This window comes from Halichoerus grypus, chromosome 2 (genome assembly GCF_964656455.1).
Source record: "Halichoerus grypus chromosome 2, mHalGry1.hap1.1, whole genome shotgun sequence".
NCBI classification, from domain to species: domain Eukaryota; kingdom Metazoa; phylum Chordata; class Mammalia; order Carnivora; family Phocidae; genus Halichoerus; species Halichoerus grypus.
In genome coordinates, this window is record NC_135713.1 from 202,821,839 (window position 1) to 202,844,720 (window position 22,882).

General features: G+C 56.7%; 1 protein-coding gene and 1 long non-coding RNA gene across 5 annotated transcripts; one reads left to right on the forward strand and one right to left on the reverse strand.

The window, feature by feature from the left end:
* Positions 1 to 4,855: 4,855 nt before the first annotated feature.
* On the forward strand, positions 4,856 to 20,763 carry GPRC5C (G protein-coupled receptor class C group 5 member C). 4 transcript variants are annotated; one of them, XM_036079025.2, is made up of 5 exons: positions 4,856 to 5,982; positions 11,804 to 12,886; positions 15,438 to 15,532; positions 17,508 to 17,657; positions 19,330 to 20,763. In XM_036079025.2, exons 2-5 carry the CDS (start codon positions 11,836 to 11,838, stop codon positions 19,360 to 19,362), a joined length of 1,329 nt encoding a protein of 442 aa, XP_035934918.1. In that variant the 5' UTR covers positions 4,856 to 5,982; positions 11,804 to 11,835; the 3' UTR covers positions 19,363 to 20,763. The 4 variants fall into 4 exon arrangements, with proteins under 4 accessions (XP_035934918.1, XP_035934919.1, XP_077922154.1 ...); XM_036079024.2 differs by lacking the exon at positions 4,856 to 5,982 and adding an exon at positions 6,094 to 6,370; XM_036079026.1 differs by lacking the exon at positions 19,330 to 20,763 and having other exon boundaries at positions 5,858 to 5,982; positions 17,508 to 18,067.
* On the reverse strand, positions 6,624 to 22,020 carry LOC144380888 (uncharacterized). Its single transcript, XR_013445192.1, has 4 exons — positions 21,920 to 22,020; positions 10,028 to 10,184; positions 8,505 to 9,344; positions 6,624 to 6,704 (listed from the first exon to the last, which is right to left on the reverse strand). It is a non-coding gene; the product is annotated as an uncharacterized LOC144380888 (long non-coding RNA).
* Positions 22,021 to 22,882: the final 862 nt, after the last annotated feature.

Genomic DNA, 22,882 nt, shown 5'->3' on the forward strand with positions numbered 1-22,882 from the left:
CTGTCTAGCACAGCAGTGGCGGGAGGCTGGCTTTGGAGGGTGAAGGGACTGTCGGGAGAAGGGACAGTGTCAGCTCGATGCCAGGGGCTCTGTTGCCAATGTCTTTCTCCCGTGCAGGCCTGTCCAGATCCTTCCTCTATTTCCTCCCTCACAAATATTTATTGAGGCCCTACTATGGGCAGGGCACCAAGGGAACCAAGATGGATCAGGTGCACATCTTTCCCTCAAAGAGCTTGCACCCTGGTTGGGGACATAAGACACGTACATTAATAAGGCAGAAAAGGTAAGAGCTACAGGAGAGATGAGAAAAAGCACTTTGCGGGCACCCCACAGAGAAATGCAAGTCCAGCGGAGTTCAGACAAATGGGTTTTAATCCACGGCACATTGCTTGGCCTTTATGAACCTCAGTTTTTACATCTATAAAATGGAGAGCATATCTGCTTTATTGAACTCATAAGGTTATAAGGATCGAATATATATAAAAGACACTTGAAAATCATACAGCACTACACAGAGGCAAGCTATGATGAGGATTGCATTATCAGACCAGCTAGCATTTCTCTGAACTTCCTGGCCTGGAATTCTGGGGGCCAGAGGGAGCCAGGGATCTGAGTAGGGGGTTCATGACCGCCGCAAGGCCAAGGCTAGACCCTGAGCCTACCCTTCCCCTTCAAGAAGGCAGCCTCGCTCAGCTCCCAGCCGGTCTGTCCACTATTCTGCTGATATTTATTGCCTTTTTTTTATTGTGGGTATAAAGCACTATCCTAGGGGCTGCAAGGAAGGACAGACATGAAATCTGAATCCAATCCCCACCAAGCGTATCAGCAATTAGAGAGGCAAGATATTTATGCATAAGATACAATTAACGATGCAGAGCAGTGCTAGGCTAGCAAATTCGCCTTAGAACGGGAGCTCTAGGAGAGCAGAGGGAGGAGGACTATGGGGTGGGGTCACCAGCCAAAAATTCTGGGAGGAGCACAGGACTTTAAAAGGGGACTGGAGCAGAGAGATCCAGAGGGGGCTTCCCGGACTGAGAGTTGGTGGGGGTGGGGTGTGAGTAAAACCACAGGAAGGCAAGTCCAGTGGCCAGACTGGGAGCTGACCTCTCAGGCTGGAGTGGGGAAGAGGAGGGGGATGAGGCTGGCGCCCAGGGTTGAGTGCAGGTTGCAGAGGTCTTGAATGCTGAGCGAGCAAGCTTAGTCTTTCACTTCAAGGCAGTGGGAGCCAGCGAAGATTTCAGCAGAGCGACGGGGTGAAGTCAGGGAATGTCCCCTGATGGACGGCGGTTTGCAGGGTGACTGGAGGTGTTGACGAGTGGGAGGAAGACTGTAAGCGAGGTAATCAGCTTGGGGCCAGGTAGCCGCTGGAGTGAGGTAAAAGGGTACCCCATCCCTGGAATGTTCTCAGATGGGGGTGAGACCCTCCCTCCCCTGAAGGTAAGGGGGAACTAGATGCAGCACTGTGTGCACATTTCTTTTTCGTTTTTGGAAGGGGCTCATGGGCAGAGGGGCCTGACTCCTTGGACCCTCTGCTTTGACCCTGGTTCCTAGATCCACTGTGTGTTGATGGACGCTCTCCAGACCGGGGCAGCTCAGAAAATCCAGTTCTCTCCTCCACAGGGAGGTGGTTAGTGGCCACTGAGCCATGGACAGGGAGGGGGATAAGGAGAAGCAGATTTGTGGCCACTGAGGATGGGCTTGGCAGCAGGTGACATTCCAGCAGGCTCTGCCCAAGGCCCACTTCCGGGTACATTTCCACAGGGATCATCCATGGGTAGCGAGTTGTGCGGAATTAGTGTTTAACTTGCCCGCTCCCAGACCCCTGGCTTCCTGTTTCTTAAGGTGCCACCTTGGGACCTGGGTCCTTTAAAAAAAAACGGGGGTACCGACTAGTGCAAGCGTCAGTTCTATAAACCTAAGAGAAAAGGAGACTTAGCCAGACACCATAGGCTGGGCAGTAACCAGTTAATATGGAGCCTGGGAGCAAGGAAAAGTCAAATGCAAAATCTGTTTACCAGCCAGTTGTGGGGCACCCAGCCGCCTGGTACAGGATTCCAGGCACCTACCTGTCAGGGAGCCAAGAGCTTCCACCCTCCGCTCAGGGAGGAACTGTTCTCGCTTCACTGGGGCCAGGCCACAAGACCAAGGGCACTCAACCCCGGTGGGGGTGAGGGGGCAGCCCTTCCCCTCCCCAGAGAAGGAAATGGCTCCTGAGAGCGATTCCACCAGCTGAAGCTGCAATATGGACTCCTGCTCCCCATGCAAAAGGAAGTCCCTCTAGGGAGCAAAACTGACCTCTAGCCTCCTCACCCCTTGTGCCCCAAGCCAGGTGGTCAAGTTCCTCTACCTGGACTCTGAATGGAGGGCATTGTTGGCTCAGGGGCAGTGGACTTCGCCAAAAGGCACTGGGGCTTGCCTGCTTCCCAGGAAGGCCTCGTGCCATGGGCAGGGCAGGTGTGGTGGGCAGGGCAGGTGCATACGGCTTGCTCGAGGCCTGTGGTTCGAGGGGAAGGTCGGCGGCGGACTACTCTCCAGGGGCTGGATCGCTACTCTTACCACTATGGTCCTGACCATAAGACAATGGAGCTACCCTACGTGACCGGCTCTGTGCCAGATGCCAGGGACCACAAGATGCGTGAAACATGTCCCCCTCTTGAGAAGGGCACAGTCTAATTGCGGAGACAACAGCTGATAGGCCTGATAAAGATACACTGGGCTAATGATAAATAAACAAATGCATCAAAAGCTGTAGGTAAAGCAACTCCCACGGTTATTTCTGGGGAAGGTGAGGAAAACTTCACAGAGGGACACTGGGGCTGAGCTTTGAGGCAGAGCTGATTTTTGTAAGAATTTTGGTCAGAGAAGGAGGGGTGGGAGGGAGAGGATGTTGGAGGAAAAAGAAACAGCTGCGGCGAAGGCCCAGAGCATGGCATGATAAGGCTATTCCGATAACCGTAAAACAGAATTGAAAGGTCAGAGAAGACAGGACTTTAACTTGACAGGACTAAGATTAGAGGGGATGCACCAGGAAAGGAGAGGCTGACCGCTGGGCACCTGGGGCACCTGTGAGCGGCAGGTTTGTGTGAGGAACATTCTAGACTCGGAGTCATCTGGATGTTACAACAAGATGGAAGGGTGGGGTTATTGTGCCCATTGTACAGGAGAGGAAAGTAGGGCCCAGGGCGATGCAGTGACCCATCCAGATCACAGATGGCAGGTGGCAGAACTGCTTCCGACCCTGGGGCCTTGTCAGTCCCTAAGCCTCTAGCAGCTCAGAGAAGGAAGGCTGGGATGGATGAAAGGAGTTTCCATGGCCCAAAAGGAACTCAAGCACCATATATAAGGGGAGGGAGGGAGCCAGACACTCCCCGACAATCCATTACTCCAGGATCTCTCTGCACAGTGGGTGGGCAGTATCCACAGGGGATGACTTCACAAAGTGTTATTTTCTGGTGAAAACGGGAGTTCATAAAGGCTTATATGCCTACGGATCATTAAACTGGGTGAATGGCATTTGGGGACACAGATGACCCTGTACCCGGAATTTTGGAAAACAACACACCTCTCACAGAACATCCCTTCTAACCAAGGAAGGCTGCCAGTGTCCAGAAGCACCCCCCACCCTCACAGTGGGACTCAGGGGGGCTGGAGTGGGGTGGCGCTCTCAAGATCTGGACCTCCAGTCCCACCACCCCACAGCCAGCCAGGCCCTGCCCCAGGGACTAAAGCAGAGGGCACCTGGGATCCTGGAGGCTCAAAGGGCTGGGTCATCTGCCCCGAGGGCCTTGCTTTGTTTTGAAGGCAGATCTTGTTCCAGAGTGAGACGGGGTGAAAAGGGACCCAGCAAACCTTTCTCAGAAAGCTGTCCTACATTTCCAGTGGTGCCTACTGCTCAGGGCTGGCAGGCCTCTTGGCCCACTCCCAGTGGGTGGCCAGGCACCCCATACCCCAACCTTACCCCTGCCTGGGCAGGGACTGATGGGGGAAAACTTGCCTCTTGGGAGAGTCTTCTGTACCTGAAGGAGTTCCAGAAGCTTGAGAGCAAACTGAGAAGACGGGTTGGATCCACAACTCATCTGCCCCCAGTCCACTTCCCCTACACCCATCCCCAGCTCTCGGAATTGGCTTTTCACGTATGCTAAGGAGCAACCCTCAGTGGACAATACCTGCCTTGTTAATGAAAGCTCCAGTCAGAGGCCAGAGGGACTTACCCGCTCACTTAGGGCTTGCCTTCCCAGCGCGGGCACCTGCCTGCACACCCTCACAGGAGGGTCCGGGAGACGTGGGGCGGGGGTGGAGTTAGGGGAGGGAGACCGAAAGTAACGCACAACTTTGCACCAGAAACGCGCTCTTAATCTTAATATTTAAAAAGAAAGGAAACAATTCAGTGATCACCGCACTTCCCAGACTTGCAAGCGAGGGCAAGGCACAGGGAGGGAGGCAGGTTCTAGAAAACGCAGGGCCCCACGGCCGGCCCCGGCCGCTAAGCAAACATTCCCTCCTGGACTCCGAAAAGCCGGTGCGCGAGGGGAGGGGCAGGCCTGACGTTTATCGCTCCGGCAGCTCCTGGTGATTCATTGAGTTTGACTTCTGCCTGTCGTAGATTGAGGCACACAAACAGCCCCGGAGGTACCCCTCCCCTTTCCCCGCGCCCTCCCCCCAACCTTGCCACCCCCGAGCCCGGGACCAGCCGCTTCCCCCGCCTCCCGCGCGCCTCGGGCTGTGCAAACACGCCCCGCCGCCCGCCCCGCCGCCGGCTGGCTCCAACCGCGCGCTGCTGGCGATCCCCCAGGCGACTCGGCGTCACGAGAACCAGCACCCCGGAGACCCGTCGCCCTGCCCTCCCTCCGCGTCCCCTGGGCCCCGGCCAGGCCCAACAACCTCTCCCTTCCCGGGGCGCCGCGGCCCCTCCGGGCCTCCCGTGCAGGCTGACTAGGCCCCGCTGGGCGCCCCCGGACCGCGCAGCCCACCTCCCGCGGGGCGCGCCAGCCCCAGGGGAAGGCGGCCGGAAAAAATCTCTTGTTTACTGGGCCGGGGACGTCCCCGACTGGATTCGCTATCCCAGTTCTGCGGTCCCCTTTCTGCTGATTCCTGGGGCTGGAGGGGAAAGGGTGGCAACGGGCTGATCCACCCCGGGCAGGGAGTGGGGGTGGGGCGCGGAGTGGGGCGGAGGGTACCCGAACTCGTGGAAAAGTCCGCGGGCGGCCGGAGGGCTGGACTCGGAGTCAGGGCCCTTGCGTCCCTGAGCGCAGGGACCGCGGGGGCCGGGTTAAACACTGTACCCCGGGGAACATGACCGTGAAGGCTAATTAGGACAAGTCGGAACAGGGAACGGGGACGCGGGGAGGGGAGCGCGCGCTCAGAGTTGGACCGTGTCTGGCGCGGTCGCAGGAAATCCAGGCGTAGGGGAGTCGGGCCCAGGGCGACGTTTGCTCACGGTTCCGAGGGGTTCCGGGCCCGGCCCACGGCGGTAGGGGCGCTCGCGGGGTCCCCCCGTCCATGCATGTTTGGTGACCCAGGTGCCGGGAAAAGGCCGCGCGTGTTAGAGGCGGACAGTCGGCGTGTGGTGTGTCCACGTGTGCAAGCTCGGGGAGGGGAGGGGGCGCAGAAGGCGTGACAAAGACGGACTTTGTGTCTTGAGTGTGCGCCTCGCTCTAGCCCAGAGCAGCGAACTGTGCCCGGCGTGTGTCCCTCACGGGAGAGCCAGGACGAAGGTGACGAAGGCTCGGTGAGACGCACCAAGGCGGCCCCCGCGCGTGTTCGTGTGTGCGCGCTGGGACATGCGGGGTGGGAGAGCCTGCCCCCCAAACCGCTTTCCGGAGGGAGAGCCAAATCCTGAAAGTGAGTGCGCGTGAGTGCGCGTGAGTGCGCGCGCCCGCGTGCGGGGGCGTGGCAGTAAACAGCAACAACACTCGGACCAGCTCCGCCAGAAACTCCGAGCTCCCTCCCCGGCCGGAAAGTGCGCCTCGCCGGAGCCTGGAGGTGAGTCGGCGGGGGGGAGGGCCTGGCGGGCTTTGTTGCCGTGCAAACGGGTTGCACCTACCTGGTGCGCCGCGGCCGCGCGATCAGCTCCTGAATGGAGGTGATGTCACGGTGATGCAGGCGCCGGCCCACCCTCGCCCGGAGAAAGGAGCCGAGTGCGGGGAGAGGCCAGCGCCAGAAGGAGGGACCGAGTGCGGCCAGCCCAGCCCAGGCTCCCGGGAGAGGCAGGCCCTGCGCCCCGAGCCCCCGCCCGGGCCCCGCCACCCCAGGCCCGGGCTTCGCCTGGCTCCGCGCCCTCCGCCGAGCCCCTCTCACCCCGCCCGCGCTCCGCTTGGAGCTGGAGGTGGCCCCAAACGCCGCGCCGAGTGGGGCGGGCGGCGCGTCCCAGGTAAGGGCTGCTGCCTTCCCGCTCCGCCCTCCCCTCCGCCGCCCGGAAGAGCCGGGTCGGGCCGGCGGGCCGTGGGCGAGGGCAGAAGCCCGAGGGTGGAGGACCGGGGGAGGGGGAGCGCGGAGGACGCCGCGCCAACTCGGCTCCGCTCGGTCGCAGAAACTTTACAAACCGGCGCGAGCTGGGGACCGGGGGTGGGGGAAGCCCGGCGCTGTCCCGAACTCCACAGTCGGTGCCCCTTCCACTCCCGCTGCCTCTCTGCGTGAGTCCACGGTCAGCAGCGACTGGTGGGCCAGCCTCCTCTCCGGTGCCCGAGGATGGGGAGAGCAGGTTTCTGTGGCCAGAGGGAATGCGGGAGACAGGCTGGGGTCCCTACTCATTCTGCATCCAAGGCCTGGGGAGCGCCGGTGTAGACCCCAGGGGTGAGGAGGGAAATTCTCAGAATCTTCCTGTAGGAAGTTTGGCATCAGACCATCAAAGAGCCCCTACTTCAGGCAGCTTGGCTTCTAGATCCCTCCGACCCCCCAGGGCTTTTCCAGGGCCCTTTGCAGCCACAGGGGTTGGGTAGCGCCCCTCCGTCCTGAAGCCCGCAGTTTTACACCCTGGAAAAGCCAATCATTTAAAAGCTCCATGATCTTGATCCTAAAGCACAGGAACCAGAATGTGTCAAAATAGGGTTTTTTGCACTTGGTGGTCCCCACCTTGTGTCTTATTACATGTGTGTGGGGGGGTGGGGAGGGGTGTGGGGCGCATTCCAGAGTGGCATTCCAGAGCAGACCCTTGGATTGAAGACTTCCACGTTTCAGAATGCTCAGGAAATTTTGGCCCAAAGGTCCACTTAATGCGGAGGTCTAGGCTGAGGTTCCTGGAAGCCCCTCCCTTCCCAACCTGATCTCTGATCCCTCTTATTGGTGGGTTTAGTTGCCAGAGCCCCTGGACAGGAGTAAGATGATAAGGCATAAGGACAGAACTCCAGAAAGGGGGGTGGGATGGGGGAGAAGGGGAGGAGGTGGGAGGGCTGTTGGTGGGTCCATCCATCTCTCCTGATAGGCTGCCGAGTGCTGGCAGTTGAGGAATGAGGATGCTCTGTGGTATCCCTGGGTGAGCCTAGGTGCCTTTGAGAGGGGGCTGTCAGGGGTCAAGGCACCACAGGCTGTGTGTCTCTCTCTTACTCTATCCTTGAGCCTGGGAGGTGCAGACCAGGGCGGCACTGTCCTCTTCAGGTTGGTCTCCTATGCCCTAGGGGTTCTTGGGTTCTGGTGTGAATGGTGGGAGGTTAGGAGGGGGTTGTTCTGGAAAGATGAGAGGGCCTGACCGCCTCTGATCAAGCCAGTCAGGGCCAGCTCGCCTCTGAACCCACCCCACTGCTGAGGCCTCTCTGCTCCTCCTGGAGAGGGAAACTGGGAGGAAGGGGATTCTGGAACTGGATTGGGCTGACTCAGACCAGAGCTGGGGTGCTGAGTGGCTGAGTGGGGGAGAGGCCGATTTCAGAGGTGATTAAAAATATCTGTATGACTGATTCCAGGGAGGTGAAGCAAAAGGGCCCCTTTGTCCAGGAAATAATCCGAGACCGGGCTGTGCCGCAGTGTTGGTGTTGGAGAAATTCATGGGGCGGGAGGCGGTCCCCCTCCCACTCCCCTCGGTCCCACTGAGAACCTCGAAGCAGAAGATGTGACTCCACACTGAAGAAGGCAGGGGAGAAGGGGGCACTGAGTCTGTTCAGCGAAGGCTTTTTTAAATGCCTGCTCTGATGTCTACTCTGTTCAAGGCACAGCACTAGGTGTTTGCAGGGATGCTAAGTTAATACGTCTTGTTCACTACCCTCACACACCTTCCAGCCTGGTAGGGGAGACTCATGCACAGAAGAGCCATCAAGGCTCAGAAGACAGCCAGGAAGTGCAGGCTTTAGGGACCCGCGGGAGGGAGAGCCTCTTAGGCAGAGCTAGGTCCCTCTCTTTGCAGTGCTCTTCCCCTTCTCCGCCATGTAAAAAGTGGCATGGGTTGCCTGGCTGAATCTGCACTCGGGGAGGTCAAAGGACACATGCAGAGCTCTGCTGAGCTTCCTTTAAATCTGCTGGCCTCCACGGATCACTGCCCTAGGCCTGAGTAGGTGTATTCCTGTCTCCATACTCACCCTTGCATTTTTCCGGGGAACAGAGAAATGGATTGTGTCCGGTGGGAATGGTTTGTTTCTTCTGGGGCTGGTAAGTATCAGGGCCCCGGAGCAGCCAGGTACCTGGGCGGGGAGGAGCAACAGCAAGAACAGGTAGGTTCCTCTTTCTTTCTTGGGAGTTCTCCCCACATTGGTGGGGCGGGCAGAGAGCTGCAAGGTTGCTGGATGCCAGCAGGGTAAAGGCGTGTACTTCTAAGAGCAAGATGGCTCAAGAAGAGTAAGTGACCAGAAGGGTTGCAGAGCTAAATGGGACCTGGCTTGGTTTTGTTTTGTTTTTGTCATGACATGGCTGTTACCAGATTTAAACTTGTAGTGTGGGCTTTGGTATCCTTTCCCCCTACCTCCAGTCAGTCCTTAGATTTTATTTGGGAAAGGATCTCTCAGATCTGGCCATTATGGCTTTACCTTTGGCCTCGATCTTTAAACGGGTGAATGTATCCTCAACAAATCGATTGCCTGTGCTTTTGGCCAGATTCAGATCTGAAAGCACAATCCTAGTTACGCCACGTTTGTGCAAAACACAGCTTTAGTTCAGTGGCTCCCCATTGCCTTTAGAATGATGCCCCAACCTCCTTCCCTGTAGCACTTCTAGTCTGTGTCTCCCCTTACAAACTCGGATCATACTTGAAGGTGATAAAATACTGAATAAAATGCTGTTGAAAGGTCTTCTCCGTTCTTTTCTGACCCCTCAGCGGGAAGAGCTTCCTCCTCTGTGTTCTTGGAGCACCTTTCCCTCTCCCAGAGGCAAATTCTGTTGTGTGGCACTTACCATTTTCTCACAGACCTACCTTCTCTCTCGTACTGGATTTTAAAAACCATCAAGTCAGGGAGAAAAACAAAAACAAAAAACAAACCGTCAAGTCAGGGGCTGTATTTGTTCATCTTTGTATTTCCCAGAGCTCTGAGAACGACTGGCTTTGTCGTCCCCCCCCCCCCCCACCAAAATGCACAGTAAATATTTTCTGATTGGGAATAATTGCCTATATCTAATCTGGGACCCAGAGCGGGGAGGGGGTGAAGTGCTGGAAGATGTGCAGATACCTGGGGGCTAACTCAGGGTGGCCTTTCTCAGGGCTCACTTCCACATCTCCAACTTTACCACAAGTTCTGGCTACTTTGCTATGAGCCCCAAACACCCAAGATGGGGTTGAAGGCTTAGGAACCCACAGCATGTAATCTGCAAATTACCTCTTCCCTGGGGTGGTTCAGTGTTTCTCCTTACCCATCAATCCTCCACCCTTCGTTTTTCTTTCCAGCAGTTGTAAATACAGTTTATGCTTTATTGATTTACGATTGCACAAAGTCCCCTACGAAAGCTTATTTAAATCTCAACGCAGGGGAAACGTGCTTTTGCATTAGAAGTCAAGAGAAACTGAGTTCTGACCATGCAGTTATTTAGGAAAACAATAAAGATGTTAGCTTATTAAGAGTTAATGATAGGTAGTATTTGGAGGAAAAGCAAGCTTAACTGAAAAATGAAGTACCTGAGGGCGCCTGGATGACTCAGTGGGTTAGGCCTCTGCCTTCGGCTCAGGTTATGATCCCAGGGTCCTGGGATTGAGCCCCACATCAGGCTCTTTGCTCCACGGGGGGCCTGCTTCTCCCTCTCCCTCTGCCTGCAACTCTGCCTGCTTGTGCTCTCTGTCAAATAAATAAATAAAATCTTTAAAAAAATTTTTTAAAAATGAAGTAGCTGAGAAGGTCGAGATACCGGCAGTATTTTCAAGGGGCACCTTGGGTCTGTAGGATATGTTAAAGGACTTTGAAAATTGACGATCTTTATTATGTCGGTTTCACTTAATTTATGGGTTTTATTTTCCCTGATCCAATAGCCCGTACTCTTCCACTTATCAATTACAGAGAGACAGTTTCTATTGACTGAGATTTAGGACTTTTGTTCGCCTGTTAGAAATTAGGTAACTAGGAATGGTGAAAACTTAAGGGGGTGGACTATGCATCACTATCCCCAAAGGAGGAAGAAAGGAGGTGGGAGGAGTTGGATCATGCCATTCCCCTGAGAGCCACTAGTGGTCACGATCATCCTGGAAAGCTTGGTTGCCATCTTTCCGGAGAGTTCCGAGGACCCAAGAAGTGAGAGAGGAAGAAGCAGGGTTATAACTAGTTACTTGAACGTAAGGGGTAATTTAATGTGCATATCTGTATTCTGCAGTATTTTTGAACTTGGCTGTTTAGAACATTGAGATTCTCTGTTCTCCAAGTAAATTTAAAGTCTTTCATTGATTGGATATTTAATTTCTCTTAAGCTGCCACATTCTTTATCTCCACACCACACAGGGATAGTCCAGCTGGTGTTGAGAGCAGGGGTTCCGTTTTCTTTGCTGCTCATCTACAGGCCTTGGTAGAGCCGCCGCCGTCGGGACTGGTCGAATGAGTAGTACGTAGAGTAATAGGGTACCTTCCTGGTGTGAATGAAAGACCCTTTTTTGCCTTCTGGCTACAATGCCTTAACGTCTTCCGTGACAGATGAGTTCCTTTGGGCGTTGCATTGCCCTTCCCCATTCTTGCTTTTAAAAATGTTAATGCCTCATAGGAGGATTTTTGCATGAAGTCATTAACTCCCTAGCTGAGAAATTATTTTATCCTTCACTCCAGCAACCGAGCTAGACAAAGAAGTTTGGATTCTGAAGAGGAGAGCTGGCGTGAAAAGTGGGCAAATGAAGGGCAGGAAAGGGAGGTGGTAGGGAGGAATCCAAGAGAACTGTCTCTTCGTTTTCTCTGGCTGCAGGTCATGCCTTTCGGGTGCTCGTGAAGTACCTACTGCGTGAATGAGCGCATGGCAGGTTGGCCATGGACGTGGGCATCACAGGGGCAGAGTTGAAGGGCACAGTGTCAAGGCCTCTTGAACTCTGAGAGGGTCAGGGCAGAGAGAAAGTGCAGAGTGGCTTGGTTTTGACTTGGTCCCAAACCCTATCACCCTCAACCCAAACTGCAAGAGCTCAGGGAAGGTTCGGATGCTGGTTATGATAGGGGAGGGGGAAATCTGAAAATTCAGTGACAGATTCCTCCTTTTCCGTGAGTAGGACCGGAGATGACAAATGGGCTCCATCTCATTTGCCTCTCTGGTCAGTTGATATGCCTCCCAGGAGTGCTGTGTCAAGAAGGAATCTGAAGCCCGTGGGGACAGTCTCGTGATCAGCTCGCACTGTCTGCCCCGGTTCAGGACAGGGGCAAGCAAGGGACTTGGGTGTCAGAGTCTGGCCTTGGAGGACTGATTTTGCCTTTTCCCTCTCTGTCTCTAGGGACCCAGCCGGAGCCTGGCCTGGGAGCCAGCATGGCCATCCCCAAAGCCTTGCTGACGTGCCTGGGGCTGCCCGTCCTCCTAATCGCAGGCGCCCAGGCCCAGAACCATGTGCCACCTGGCTGCAGCCCGGACCTCAACCCGCTGTACTACAACCTGTGTGACCGTTCCGGGGCCTGGGGCATCATTTTGGAGGCAGTGGCTGGGGCGGGAGTTGTCACTACTTTTGTCCTCACCATCATCCTTGTGGCCAGCCTCCCCTTTGTGCAGGACACCAAGAAGCGGAGCCTCCTGGGGACCCAGGTCTTCTTCCTGCTGGGGACCCTGGGCCTCTTCTGCCTCGTCTTTGCCTGCGTGGTGAAGCCTGACTTCTCCACCTGTGCCTCTCGGCGCTTCCTCTTTGGAGTCCTGTTCGCCATCTGCTTCTCCTGCCTGGTGGCACATGTCTTTGCCCTCAACTTTCTGGCACGGAAGAACCACGGGCCGCGGGGCTGGGTGATCTTCACTGTGGCGCTGCTGCTGACCCTCGTGGAGGTGATCATCAACACCGAGTGGCTGATCATCACGCTGGTCCGCGGCGGCGGCGAGGGCGGCCCTCTGGGCAATGGCAGTGCCCCCGGGGCCTCGGCCTCCCCCTGCGCCATTGCCAACATGGACTTCGTCATGGCGCTCATCTACGTCATGCTTCTGCTGCTGTGTGCCTTCACGGGGGCCTGGCCTGCCCTGTGTGGCCACTTCAAGCGCTGGCGGAAGCACGGGGTCTTCGTGCTGCTCACCACGGCCACCTCCATTGCCATATGGGTGGTGTGGATTGTCATGTACACGTACGGCAACAAGCAGCGCAACAACCCCACCTGGGATGACCCCACGCTGGCCATCGCCCTCGCCGCCAACGCCTGGGCCTTTGTCCTCTTCTACGTCATCCCGGAGGTCTCCCAGGTGACCAAGGCCAGCCCAGAGCAGAGCTACCAGGGGGACATGTACCCCACCCGTGGCGTCGGCTACGAGACCATCCTGAAAGAGCAGAAGGGCCAGAGCATGTTTGTGGAGAACAAGGCGTTTTCCATGGACGAGCCAGCCTCAGGTAGGCGGAGGGATACCCTCCCCGCGTACCCCGTCTGTCATTCTGCATCCTGGACGGTAGAATGGGGCGGGGGGGCGGGGGGCTGGTCTCCTGAGCGAGATGGAAGGCTCTCGAATGATCGCTAGCGTTCTGCCTTCAAGCCCCTAAATTCCATTTTTAAGTTTTTGTTTTGTTTTGTTTTTAGTACTCCTGTAGTTCATGAATATATTTCCACTGTAAAATTTAAAACACCCACAGATAAAATTCCCTCCGGCTGGCTCCTCCCAGTTCTACCCTGTTCTTTCCTGTTCTGGGCCACCTCTGACTGGTATTTTACCTCCACATGCCTCTGTTTCCTCATCTGTAAAATGGGGATGATAATGGTTCCTGTTAAATAGGGTTCTTGTGAAGATTAAGTTAATGCACGTGCCCGGCACTTGGAAATTACTCTGCAAGTATTAGCTATTAGCTGTATTCCTATCCTTTTACTGTGATTACAACCACCCTTCCCGGACTTGTTTTTCCATTATGTACATATTCATAATTTTAGTTCCCTTTAAAAGTCTTCTCAGTTAAGATTTTGTTCTTTTTTTTTTTTTTAAGATTTATTTATGTGTTTTAGAGAGAGTGCGCCAGAGCACGTGCAAGCTAGGGGAGGGGCAGAGAGAGGGAGAGAGAGAGAAGCAGACTCCCTGCTGAGTGCAGAGCCCCACACAGGGCTCGATCTCACGACCCTGAGATCATGACCTGAGCCCAAATCAAGAGTTAGTTGGATGCTTAACCAACTGAGCCACCCAGGTGCCCTGATTCTGTTCTTTTTAATAAAAGCACTGTGCCACATCCTGATCTCAGCAGCACCCACTCTCCAGCTGGCTTGTCCCCAAGCTCCTGTCCCGGCTCATTTGTTAATGGGATGGGGCTTTCCTGTTGGAGCCCAGCACTAGGGGCACCAGCCAGCCGTACAGCCTCGGAGGGGTCAGGCTGAGGGTGTCTGGAATTGGAAGAGGCAGGAATGGGTGCAGCTTCTGCAGCCTGTGCCAAGCCCCCCTCCTCCCCCTTGGAAGCAGCTTGAGAAGCAGGCGGGCTGGGGGGCGGGGTGAGGAGAGATGCTTCTCTGGGACACTTGGCCAGTTGAGCTCCTGGCTTCCAAAGGGAAGAGTATTTCCCTGGCATTTGTTAACTGTAAGGACCGCTAGCATTCATTGAGCACCTACTGTGTGCTCAGTGTGCACGCATTTCCTGATGTGTCCTGTGGCGTGCTGTCCTTAGTCAGCTGCCTACAGCCCCTTTATCTGACGTGACTGGGAACTGGAGGGCAGAAGGACCAGGACAGACCCCTGACCCCAACCCCAGACTGGGCTGAGCAGGATGTTTGGGGGCTTAAGACTTCAACTGCTTGACTGTCGGTCACCAGCTCTGGGGTCCCTGCCAGAGGGCTGAGTCAGAGACGGGAAGTTCCAGAAGCAGAACTCCCTGCCTCTTCTCTACAAACTGGGACCCCCCCCATCATCTCTGTTTTGGGGAAAGGAGTGACCTTTGTCCTGTCTGGCACCTGATCTGTGATCTGCCCACGGGGGTGGCCCCTGATCCACATAACAGAGTGGGACTAGTTGAGTGGGGGTGGGGCTTGTGCACCCACATCTGCTCCCACCCGGTGTCTGGCCATGAGGCCCATGTAATACTACTCAGCCTTTGTCCTCGCAAGGCAAACATTTCTGGGGCTGTGAGGGTTTTTTTCTTTTCTTTTTTTTTTTCTAAATGGAAAAATCAATCGAGTGGGCCCAGCACTTAGGAAGCCAGCCCTGTATAGTTGTGGTCCCTCGGAGCTGCGGGCCAGCAGCCTGCAGGACACAGACAGCCTTCCGCCTGCCCTCGGGCCCCAGGGGTTGGTCGTGAGCTTTCCTCGGACACCCTGGGAACCCCCGCAGGGTAGAGCAGATGGGGACAGCATCACACCCGAGGGCACCGGGAGGTATTCTTGGAGCTGCAAACAGTCCTGGAATCTTGCCAGGCTGCCCCAGGACAAGATGTATGTACATTCAGTCCTCCTGGTGGGGCTCTGGGTTGTGGGGTCCTGGAGGATCAGCTGTGCCCCGGGACGACTGGCAGTGTCAGGCTGTGGGGTCTTTGCTCTGCTTACCCTAGCGCCTTGCAGCTGTGGCCTACAGTGGTAGAGGCCAGAGCTGGAGCCTGGCCGTCTTGGAAGGCCGCCGAAGGCCCATGTGCCCCTCTTGGCCTCTGGCCCCGGAGGGCGGATGGGGATATGAAGGCTGCTGACAGGAGCATTTTTCTTGGCTGAAGGGGGGGGAGGGGTCCTCACACTGCAGGAAAGCCCGAGCAGAAGGCAGGCAGCATCATGCTCTTCTTGACTCCTGACAAAGGCATGCTGGACTCTGGAGGGGCCCCCATACCTGCAACCCCGCCCCGCAAGTGGGCCACCCCTGGCCAGGCTTCCTCCCTGGGTTAGATGTTATCCCAGGGCAGGTGAGCCTCCTCTTCCCTGCCCTTCCCTCCCCACTGGGGAGCCCTGCCTGAGAACCCAGCCCCCAAACGGCTCTATGTTTCTTTGCAGCTAAGAGACCAGTGTCACCATATAGTGGGTACAATGGGCAGCTGCTGACCAGTGTGTACCAGCCCACCGAGATGGCCCTGATGCACAAAGGCCCGGTGAGTGGGGTCCCAGGGTCTCTGTGACCCCGCTGGGGGCCGTGGAGCTCAGCCCGAGCCGGCTGGTGCAGAGGCCCTGTGGCCGGTGCAGGCTGGGGCGGAGGTGGTAAGGAGAAGGCAGGCTTCTCCGTCTGATGCATCAGCGTCAGGGAACAGAGCCCCTCGGCTCCTAATGCCCTTTTCCTGGAGTTGATGTCTGCTGCACTGCAGTGAGACCCGCCCTGTGTCATGGGGCATCACACAGGACTGGGGCCCCGGGCTGCGGAGAATGCAGAACAGGTCCTCTTTGAGTGATAGGAGAGTCCAGCTTTACCCTAAGGAGCTTAGGGAGGGACAAAGGAAGGTCTCAGCCAGGTAGGGAGGTGGCAATCTTTGGTGCCCCCATAAAGGCACAGAGGACCAAAAAGCAGGTCTGGGTATGTACTTACTCCTCAACCACAGCTGTCCCAAGAGGGCCTTGGCTCCCTTCCCCCCACAAGCAGGCTCTAGCTCTCAACCTCATACCTCCCCTGGGTTCTGGAAACCAGATGCTCCATTAGCCAGTGGGGGGTGGGAACAGGAAGACCGTGGGTTAGATTCTCACTCACTCCGTATATGTTCCTCCCCCTGGGCTGGCAGTCACTGTGGGGAGATGTCAGTGACCTGCCTTGGCAGGACGCTGGGAACAGGAAGCCAGGGAGGTCAGCGGGGTGGTGTTCTCACCCCCCTCCGTGCCACGAGCCCCCGGGGCACGGTGCAGTAAATATCAGAAACTTCCAGCTCCAGCCCCTTCCTCTCCCTAAGCTGAACCTGCTCCCAGGCGCAGGGAGGGGCAAGGAGTCTCTGGAGGACAGGAGCAGAGTCTGCTGGTCCCAGCCACTCAGACTGTGGAACCCCCCCAGGGTCCTTCCTCCAGCAGCTGTCTCACCCTGGCCACCCCTCACTTGCCTGGCCACACCCAGTCCTGCTGCCCCAGGGGGTCGAGGATCTGGGTGAACAGGGAGTACCCACCCACGGAGATGAGTGGAGACTACGGATGGGGGCTCCCTCCCTCCCCGCCCCAGTTAAACTTTGACCAGGCCACCACTGGGTAGAGCCTGACTGGGTGTGGCTGTGGCTGAACCAACTGCCCAGGTGATTCTGAGGCACACCCAGGTTTGAGCCCCACCCGCCTGGATGTTCCAGGAGCTTCCAGGGGCCTGCGAGCTGGGGATTGCAAACCAGTGGGAGGACCACCCGGGTCTGATTCCAACTGAAGGTGGTGGGTGGCTTGGGGCCCTAGGGTTAAGGATAAGGCAGGTGGGGCCAGGAGTTCACCTTGCCTTCAGGCCAGGAGCTGGGATGGGGGCCTCTGGACCCTCCCCACCCCACAGCCATCTCTCCCCCACACAGGAGTAGGGCACTGTAGCTCTAGCCAGGTTCCAGGCAGAGAATTTGGGTTTTAAGTCTCCACATCTGATTAACCCGCCCAGGCTTCAAGATAAGAGGTGTGGGTGTGCCCGAGGCCTGCCAGCTGTCCTCAGCCACACAGACCTGCCACTCTGATTGCCACTGGGTATCCTATTGCCATTTGAGGGCTCGGGGAAGGGTCTGGGGAAGAGGGAGCCTGGGACCATTACAGGCACGTAGTAGCAGCTCAGTGTGGTTCACTCTGCCCTGGGCCCCAGGATTTCCCCCAGGAGTTGGGAGCAGGAGGGGGGAGGCTTGAGAAGAGGATCCTTCTGAAAATAGTGATGCCCCGGGGCCATCCGAGGTGACCAGAGGCCCCTTCCCATGCCTAGAGGCCTGGCGCTCTGCAGGGTGAGGGAAGGGGCTTGAGGTCAGAGGCCAGCCCCTCCGTTTCGAGAGGTGGAGTCACCCATCCCAGGCGGCCGCTGGGGCCCTGCTGGGGGGGGGTGGGGGTTACTGCTGGCAGGCACAGCCCTGCAGGAAGCAGAGTGTTTGTGCGTCCGCCCTGGCAGAACCTGGCTGTGAGACCTCCTGTCCTTCCTTCCAGTCCGAAGGAGCTTACGACGTCATCCTCCCACGAGCCACCGCCAACAGCCAGGTGATGGGCAGTGCCAACTCCACCCTGAGGGCCGAAGACATGTATGCGGCCCAGAGCCACCGGGCCACCACACCTCCGAGAGACAGCAAGAACTCCCAGGTCTTTAGAAACCCCTACGTGTGGGATTGAGTCGGCGGTCAGGAGGAGGCAGGCAGATTTGGGGAAGGCCCTTGGGACGTGGCCTGGGTGAGGAGCCCACGGTTCTCCTACTGCCCCTGCCCCCTCCGTGGCTCAGGGCAACTGTGCCTCGGAGCCGGGAAGGCCATCCCTGTCTGCCAATGTCTGGGTGGGTGTCCCAGGGGCCCCCCACCCACGCCTCAGTGTTTGTGGAGCTTCGTGCTCCAGCCAGATAGTGTTCTTTTTGGGGTGGTGGCCGGTCAGTGCCAACATTTTCTGGAGTCTTCAGAGAGATTCCTGCCACCTCGAGAGATTTCTCAGGCGCGTCTGTCCTGGGTCTTGCTCCTCTATGAGGAGCAAGGGTGCCTAATAAACACGTTTTTGCTTTATGAGCCCTTCCTCTGGGAATGTCGTTTCTGACCCCAGGCTCTTGGTCACTGATGAGCCTCCTCCTCTGTGGGCTGGGGGTGGCTCCTCTTTCTCCTTCCGAATCCGGCTCACGGGAACGCTGCTGCTGATTTTTCCTTCCGTGCAATTAAGTAGCTGACACCTGCCCGCAGGGAAGGAGTCTTCAGCTGAGCTTGTGTATCGTGTCATGTCGCGGGCGGTCAGAATGAACTTCTGGGCCCAGCGCCTGTCCAGGGTCTAGTCCAGCATCTGGGCTTATCTGAGATCAGGCAGCTTTTCCTCCGGGACGCCTCCCCCCCCCCGCCCGCCCCTGCCATGCACGAGGCCAGAGTGGGGAGGGCAGGCCCACCATCGGGCAGCTCTGCGGAGGGTGTGTGTAAGGGAAGGCGGACCAGCTTCAGACCCTCTTAGGGGGGATGGCCATTCAAGTGCTCTAAGGGACGCGGTGGAGAGTCACCGGCCTGTGCTGTTAGATGGTGCTGTGCCGAGCACGGGTGGAAGCGGACGGCTCGGAGAACACTGGCACTTCTTTACAAAGTGGGTTTCCAAAGGTGGGAAAGGGTCAGCTGGTTCCGGTTGGTTCCATTCCTGGACAGTTATTAACGTGTCCACTGGCTCAGCCCTTTATGGTAAACAAAGCCTTCCCACATCAGCTCCTTTTAAACCTCGTGGCTGCCAAGAAAGGTGGACAGCACAGCATTCTGTCCTCTTTCCCGAGTCAGAATCCCAGAATCGTGCCATTTTTGGGTCAGACGTGGCCTTGGAGGCAAAAGGTGGGGCTGTCCCTCTCCTGGCCCCTGACAGGGGTAAGCAAACCGACCCACCGAGGCCACAGCAGCCTCCAGAGGGGCCCCACCGGTCAGGTTGTGTTGAGCTCTGTCTTCGAGGCCCACCCTGGGGCCGAGCCAGTGGCCTGGGCTTGGATGAACAGTAGTGCCGTGACCCTCGGACACTGGCTCCGGGCTTTGCAAAGGGGCTGCCAAGCCTGCCCCTCCCGAGCTTGGGAATGTTTCTACCCAACGAGTCAGAAGCTATTTTCTGACACCGGTCGTAGGGGGGAAAAAAAGTCTCTGTTGGAAGAGAGAGAAAGTTGCCGGAAGAAAAACAAACTTCTCCCAGAGTTTCCCTTCTATGTCAGATTGCACCAGCCCCGCTGGGACTCAGACACTGTTTTTAGTAGAAGCCAGAGTTTGGGCCCCCGAGTGGTAGGGTCCCCTTTGACTCTTGTTCTTTCTGGTTACTTTAGGCTCAGTCCCCGCAAAATAAAACGAGATGGTAGAAGCCCTCTTCCCTGAACCACACGTCCGTCCTGATGTCCTCATACCTCTGTCTGGGCTGGGCAGGGCCCAGCACCTTTCCCGCCCTTGTCATTGGAGCTGGGAGGGACCGGAGGCCACCAGCCAGAAGCAGAGGACTGAGTGGGGGGCCTGTGACGCCCTGAGGCGCGTGGCTGGGGCCCTGGGGCCATTCCCTTTGCCTCTCCTGACCCCCACGTGACTGAGGCCACAAGGATCTACAGAACTGCCCAGCCTGCCTCCGTCCCCCCTCGACACCCTTCCCCTAGTCACAGCCCGTGTGTCCCATGCTGTGGTTCTCCAGATGGCCATCCTCAGATGCCCTGTCTTCACACCACGGGCCTTCCTGGCTGTCTTGGTGTCCAGCTTGTCCTGCCTGCGCCTGGGTGTTTGGAGCCAAGCCCTGGCGGAAGTGGGCTTTCTCATCAGGGCTTCCTGTCACCACCTGGACCGTGGAAGGCCCCTAAGCTGGGACAGAGCTCGGCCCGAGGCCTGGGCAGACACCGCTCCTCTTCGTGGCCTGTGGGTGCTGGATCTGAGCCCCTTTGGTGCTTCCCTCTTGTGCCCCCTTACACCATAGCCCCATGCCTTCCCCACCTGCAGTGAACTGGGGCCCATCGAGACACAAGGTGGGGGTTGGGGCTGCATCCTCAGGGGCCAGCAGAGAGTCCTGGATCACATGGGCTGGGGTCTCAGCTGCTCACAGAACTGGGACTCATGCCATGTCCTGCTGGGCAGATGTACAGATTTCTGCCTCACCTTGGGCACCCCAAACGTGCTGGCACTGTTCTCTCCCACGACATGCTCCAGAGGGTCCTGACGGCCACCCAGGGAAGTGGGGGGCATCCTTTAGGACCTGATGATGGTGGAGCAAGGGCGGAGATGTGCACAGCTCCAGACTCACAGGAACGAGATCTCTGTAGCATCGTCTCCTGGTTTTGTCCTGCGCTTGGCTACCAGGCAGAGCTGGCTGGCCCAAGGGGGCCTCCCCAGGCGTGTCCCTGGAGCTCTGTGCTCAGCGCAGAGTCACCTCTGGGTGCCCAGGGTGGGGGGGAGAGAACAAGAGCAGGGCCCGACCTCACCCTGTGGGCAGCCCACAGCTCTCCAGCACCACCCTCCTGCCCCCAGCAGCCTGTGCCTTTGTTACTGGAATATTTCTCAGGCCCTACAGAGAGAGTAGGGCCATACAACTGCCTGTGACAGCCCCCTACCCCCAGCGCCACCATTGACCAATCATGTGCTGGGTTGCTTAGCTCCACAAACAGAGTATTACTTCTCTCTGATGGAGGGAAGAGGGAGCTCTCTGCACCTCAGACTTTTCTTGATCTAGGTTAGTGGCCCCAAGATCCCTTACAGTGAATAAAGGCACTGTCTTGCTTTTCGAAGTGATAGTCTCATGTGAGTCTTGGCCTCACCAGGCGGCCACGAAGAGCAGCCTGCAGTGAATGTGGGTTTGAATGTCCGAGTTCTCCGGGGATCTGGGTGTTAGCTTGGGAAGGATGGGATCCTGAAAGCTGCAGGCCACCCTGGCTCAGGGTCACCCAGTGGCCCTGCTCCTTCCAGGCCTTGGCCAAGTGGAGAAGACAGAAGACAGGTGTGTTTTTAGGAGAGAGGTGCCTTCCCCCAAGTGGTCCAGCCGCATCACAAATGAGCCTGGGATGGAAGAAAACTAGAAGAGGCCAGAACCTATTACAGGTAACATCAGACCAATACCTTGGTAAATTTCATACCCACTCTGTCAAGCCGTTCAGCTCGAAGCGGAGTAGTTTGGACCCTAACTGCTCAGAATTAAAGGACCTTCTCCTCTGTTTCCGAGGAATTCCTATCACAGAGTCCCCATGTGCTCACTGAGATTTTTTTCTGGGATTTAATACATATTTTTAACCTAGTCTCTTCCCTTATAGACCAACAAAGGCAGTTTGATTCCAACTAACTTTTTCTCGGTTGGGGATTTATTCTAAGGGAGGAAACCAAGCCTCCAAAAATAGCCAAGATTTGTGCCTGTGCCCCACCCCCCTGTCCCCCCAAGGTCTGGGAATGTAGGGATGGGGCAAGAGAGGGGGACAACCCCTATCATAGTTCTGCTGCTGCCTGGCATGCTGGAGGGGCACCATTGAGTGACATACTGGGCTCGTGGGAAGGCAGACGGGGCCAGGGAGATGATCAGTACCTCCCCTGAGGACCTGCCAAGGGCCACATCCACTATTCCGGTTTACACTGGTTTCCTGCACTTGATCACACCTCGGATAAGAGCTAGAAACGAGAGAGCAGCAAGAAATAGGTGAAGTGACTTGCCTGGGGTCGTGCCCTCCAACCCTTTGTTACCAAACGAGGCACTTTCTCCAGCCCCATGCGGTTTGCGGAGATCAGACTCAGGTGCAAGTGACCAGATTTTGTTTCCTGTCTGCTGTGTGCCTTCTGGACCCTCCCGGAAGCTGCAGCCCCCGCTTCACAGCAGACCCATGAATTATTTAGCATCTGCTCCAGCTGGGTAATGCTCTGACCTCATCCTCATCCTTGGGCTGAGGGTGCGGCTCTGACCTTCGTCTCCTTGAAGAAGGGATATTGATGGATGGAGGCTGGGGTGGTGGGTCCCTCTGTGGGCTGTGGGTGACTGAAAGGTACAGGGAAGGAAGTGAGGACCAGAAACCAAATGCCCTTTTAGCAGGAGGCAGTTCTGCAGAGAGAACATGACCTAGGAATCCAACAGTTATGGGTTTGGATCCCGACTCTTGCTTACTAGCTTTGTAACTTTGGGCAGCTCAGTTTCCTCGTCTGTAAAATGGAAGTACTAACACCCTGAGTTCATATTTAGTGTCTAGTTCCTCAGGGTCACTCCGTGAAAGTCACAGTCAAGGTGGAGCGTCCAGGAGCTAGCTGTCCAGTGTTTTCTGCCCAGACACACTGCTTTCAGGGCCAGATTTCACTGTGTTCTGCCCTCCGGAGATGCCTCTTTCCCTTTTCTCTGCTGTCCTTCATGCATGAGGTCCCCAGAGTGGGTGGGATAACAGGTTGCTAGGATTGGAGGGGGATGCTATGGAGAGGGACAGACCCCGACTGGCAGGGGTTGACCATCAAGGTGTTAAGAGGGTCACTTGGGGCACAGGGAAGTCAAGAAACCAGGTTGAAGATGGGGGATTGGACTGCTTTCAGTTGACAGCAAATGTTAATAAATATTGAGTTCCTACTCTGGGGACAGAGAGAAGCAAGATCTGGTCCCTGCCCTCTGGGGGCTCGCAGCCTAACTCCTTTGGCAGGTCAGACCCAAGGGCTGAAGTGGATGGGGTGTTAGTGGGCTCCCTCCCGGATCCATACGGGTTGGCATCCCGCTTTCACCAGCACCACTCACCCCGCTCCTCTCCTCTCCTGGGACCTAGTTCTTACTAGCTCCCCTGACTCGCTTTCCTCATCTATAAATTGGACCCTGAGCTTCCAGCTCCGCGTAAGCCTTGGAATTGGGACCCCCCCAGTAGTTGAAGGGGGACCCCAAAGCACAGGCTGTGC

Excerpts from the sequence above, each read along its gene's own strand:
- GPRC5C (XM_036079024.2), top strand. The coding sequence starts at position 6,097 with ATGCAGGCGCCGGCCCACCCTCGCCCGGAGAAAGGAGCCGAGTGCGGG. Across the intron at positions 12,887-15,437 it reads CATGGACGAGCCAGCCTCAG|CTAAGAGACCAGTGTCACCA; the intron begins GTAGGCGGAGGG and ends GTTTCTTTGCAG. Across the intron at positions 15,533-17,507 it reads CCCTGATGCACAAAGGCCCG|TCCGAAGGAGCTTACGACGT; the intron begins GTGAGTGGGGTC and ends CCTTCCTTCCAG.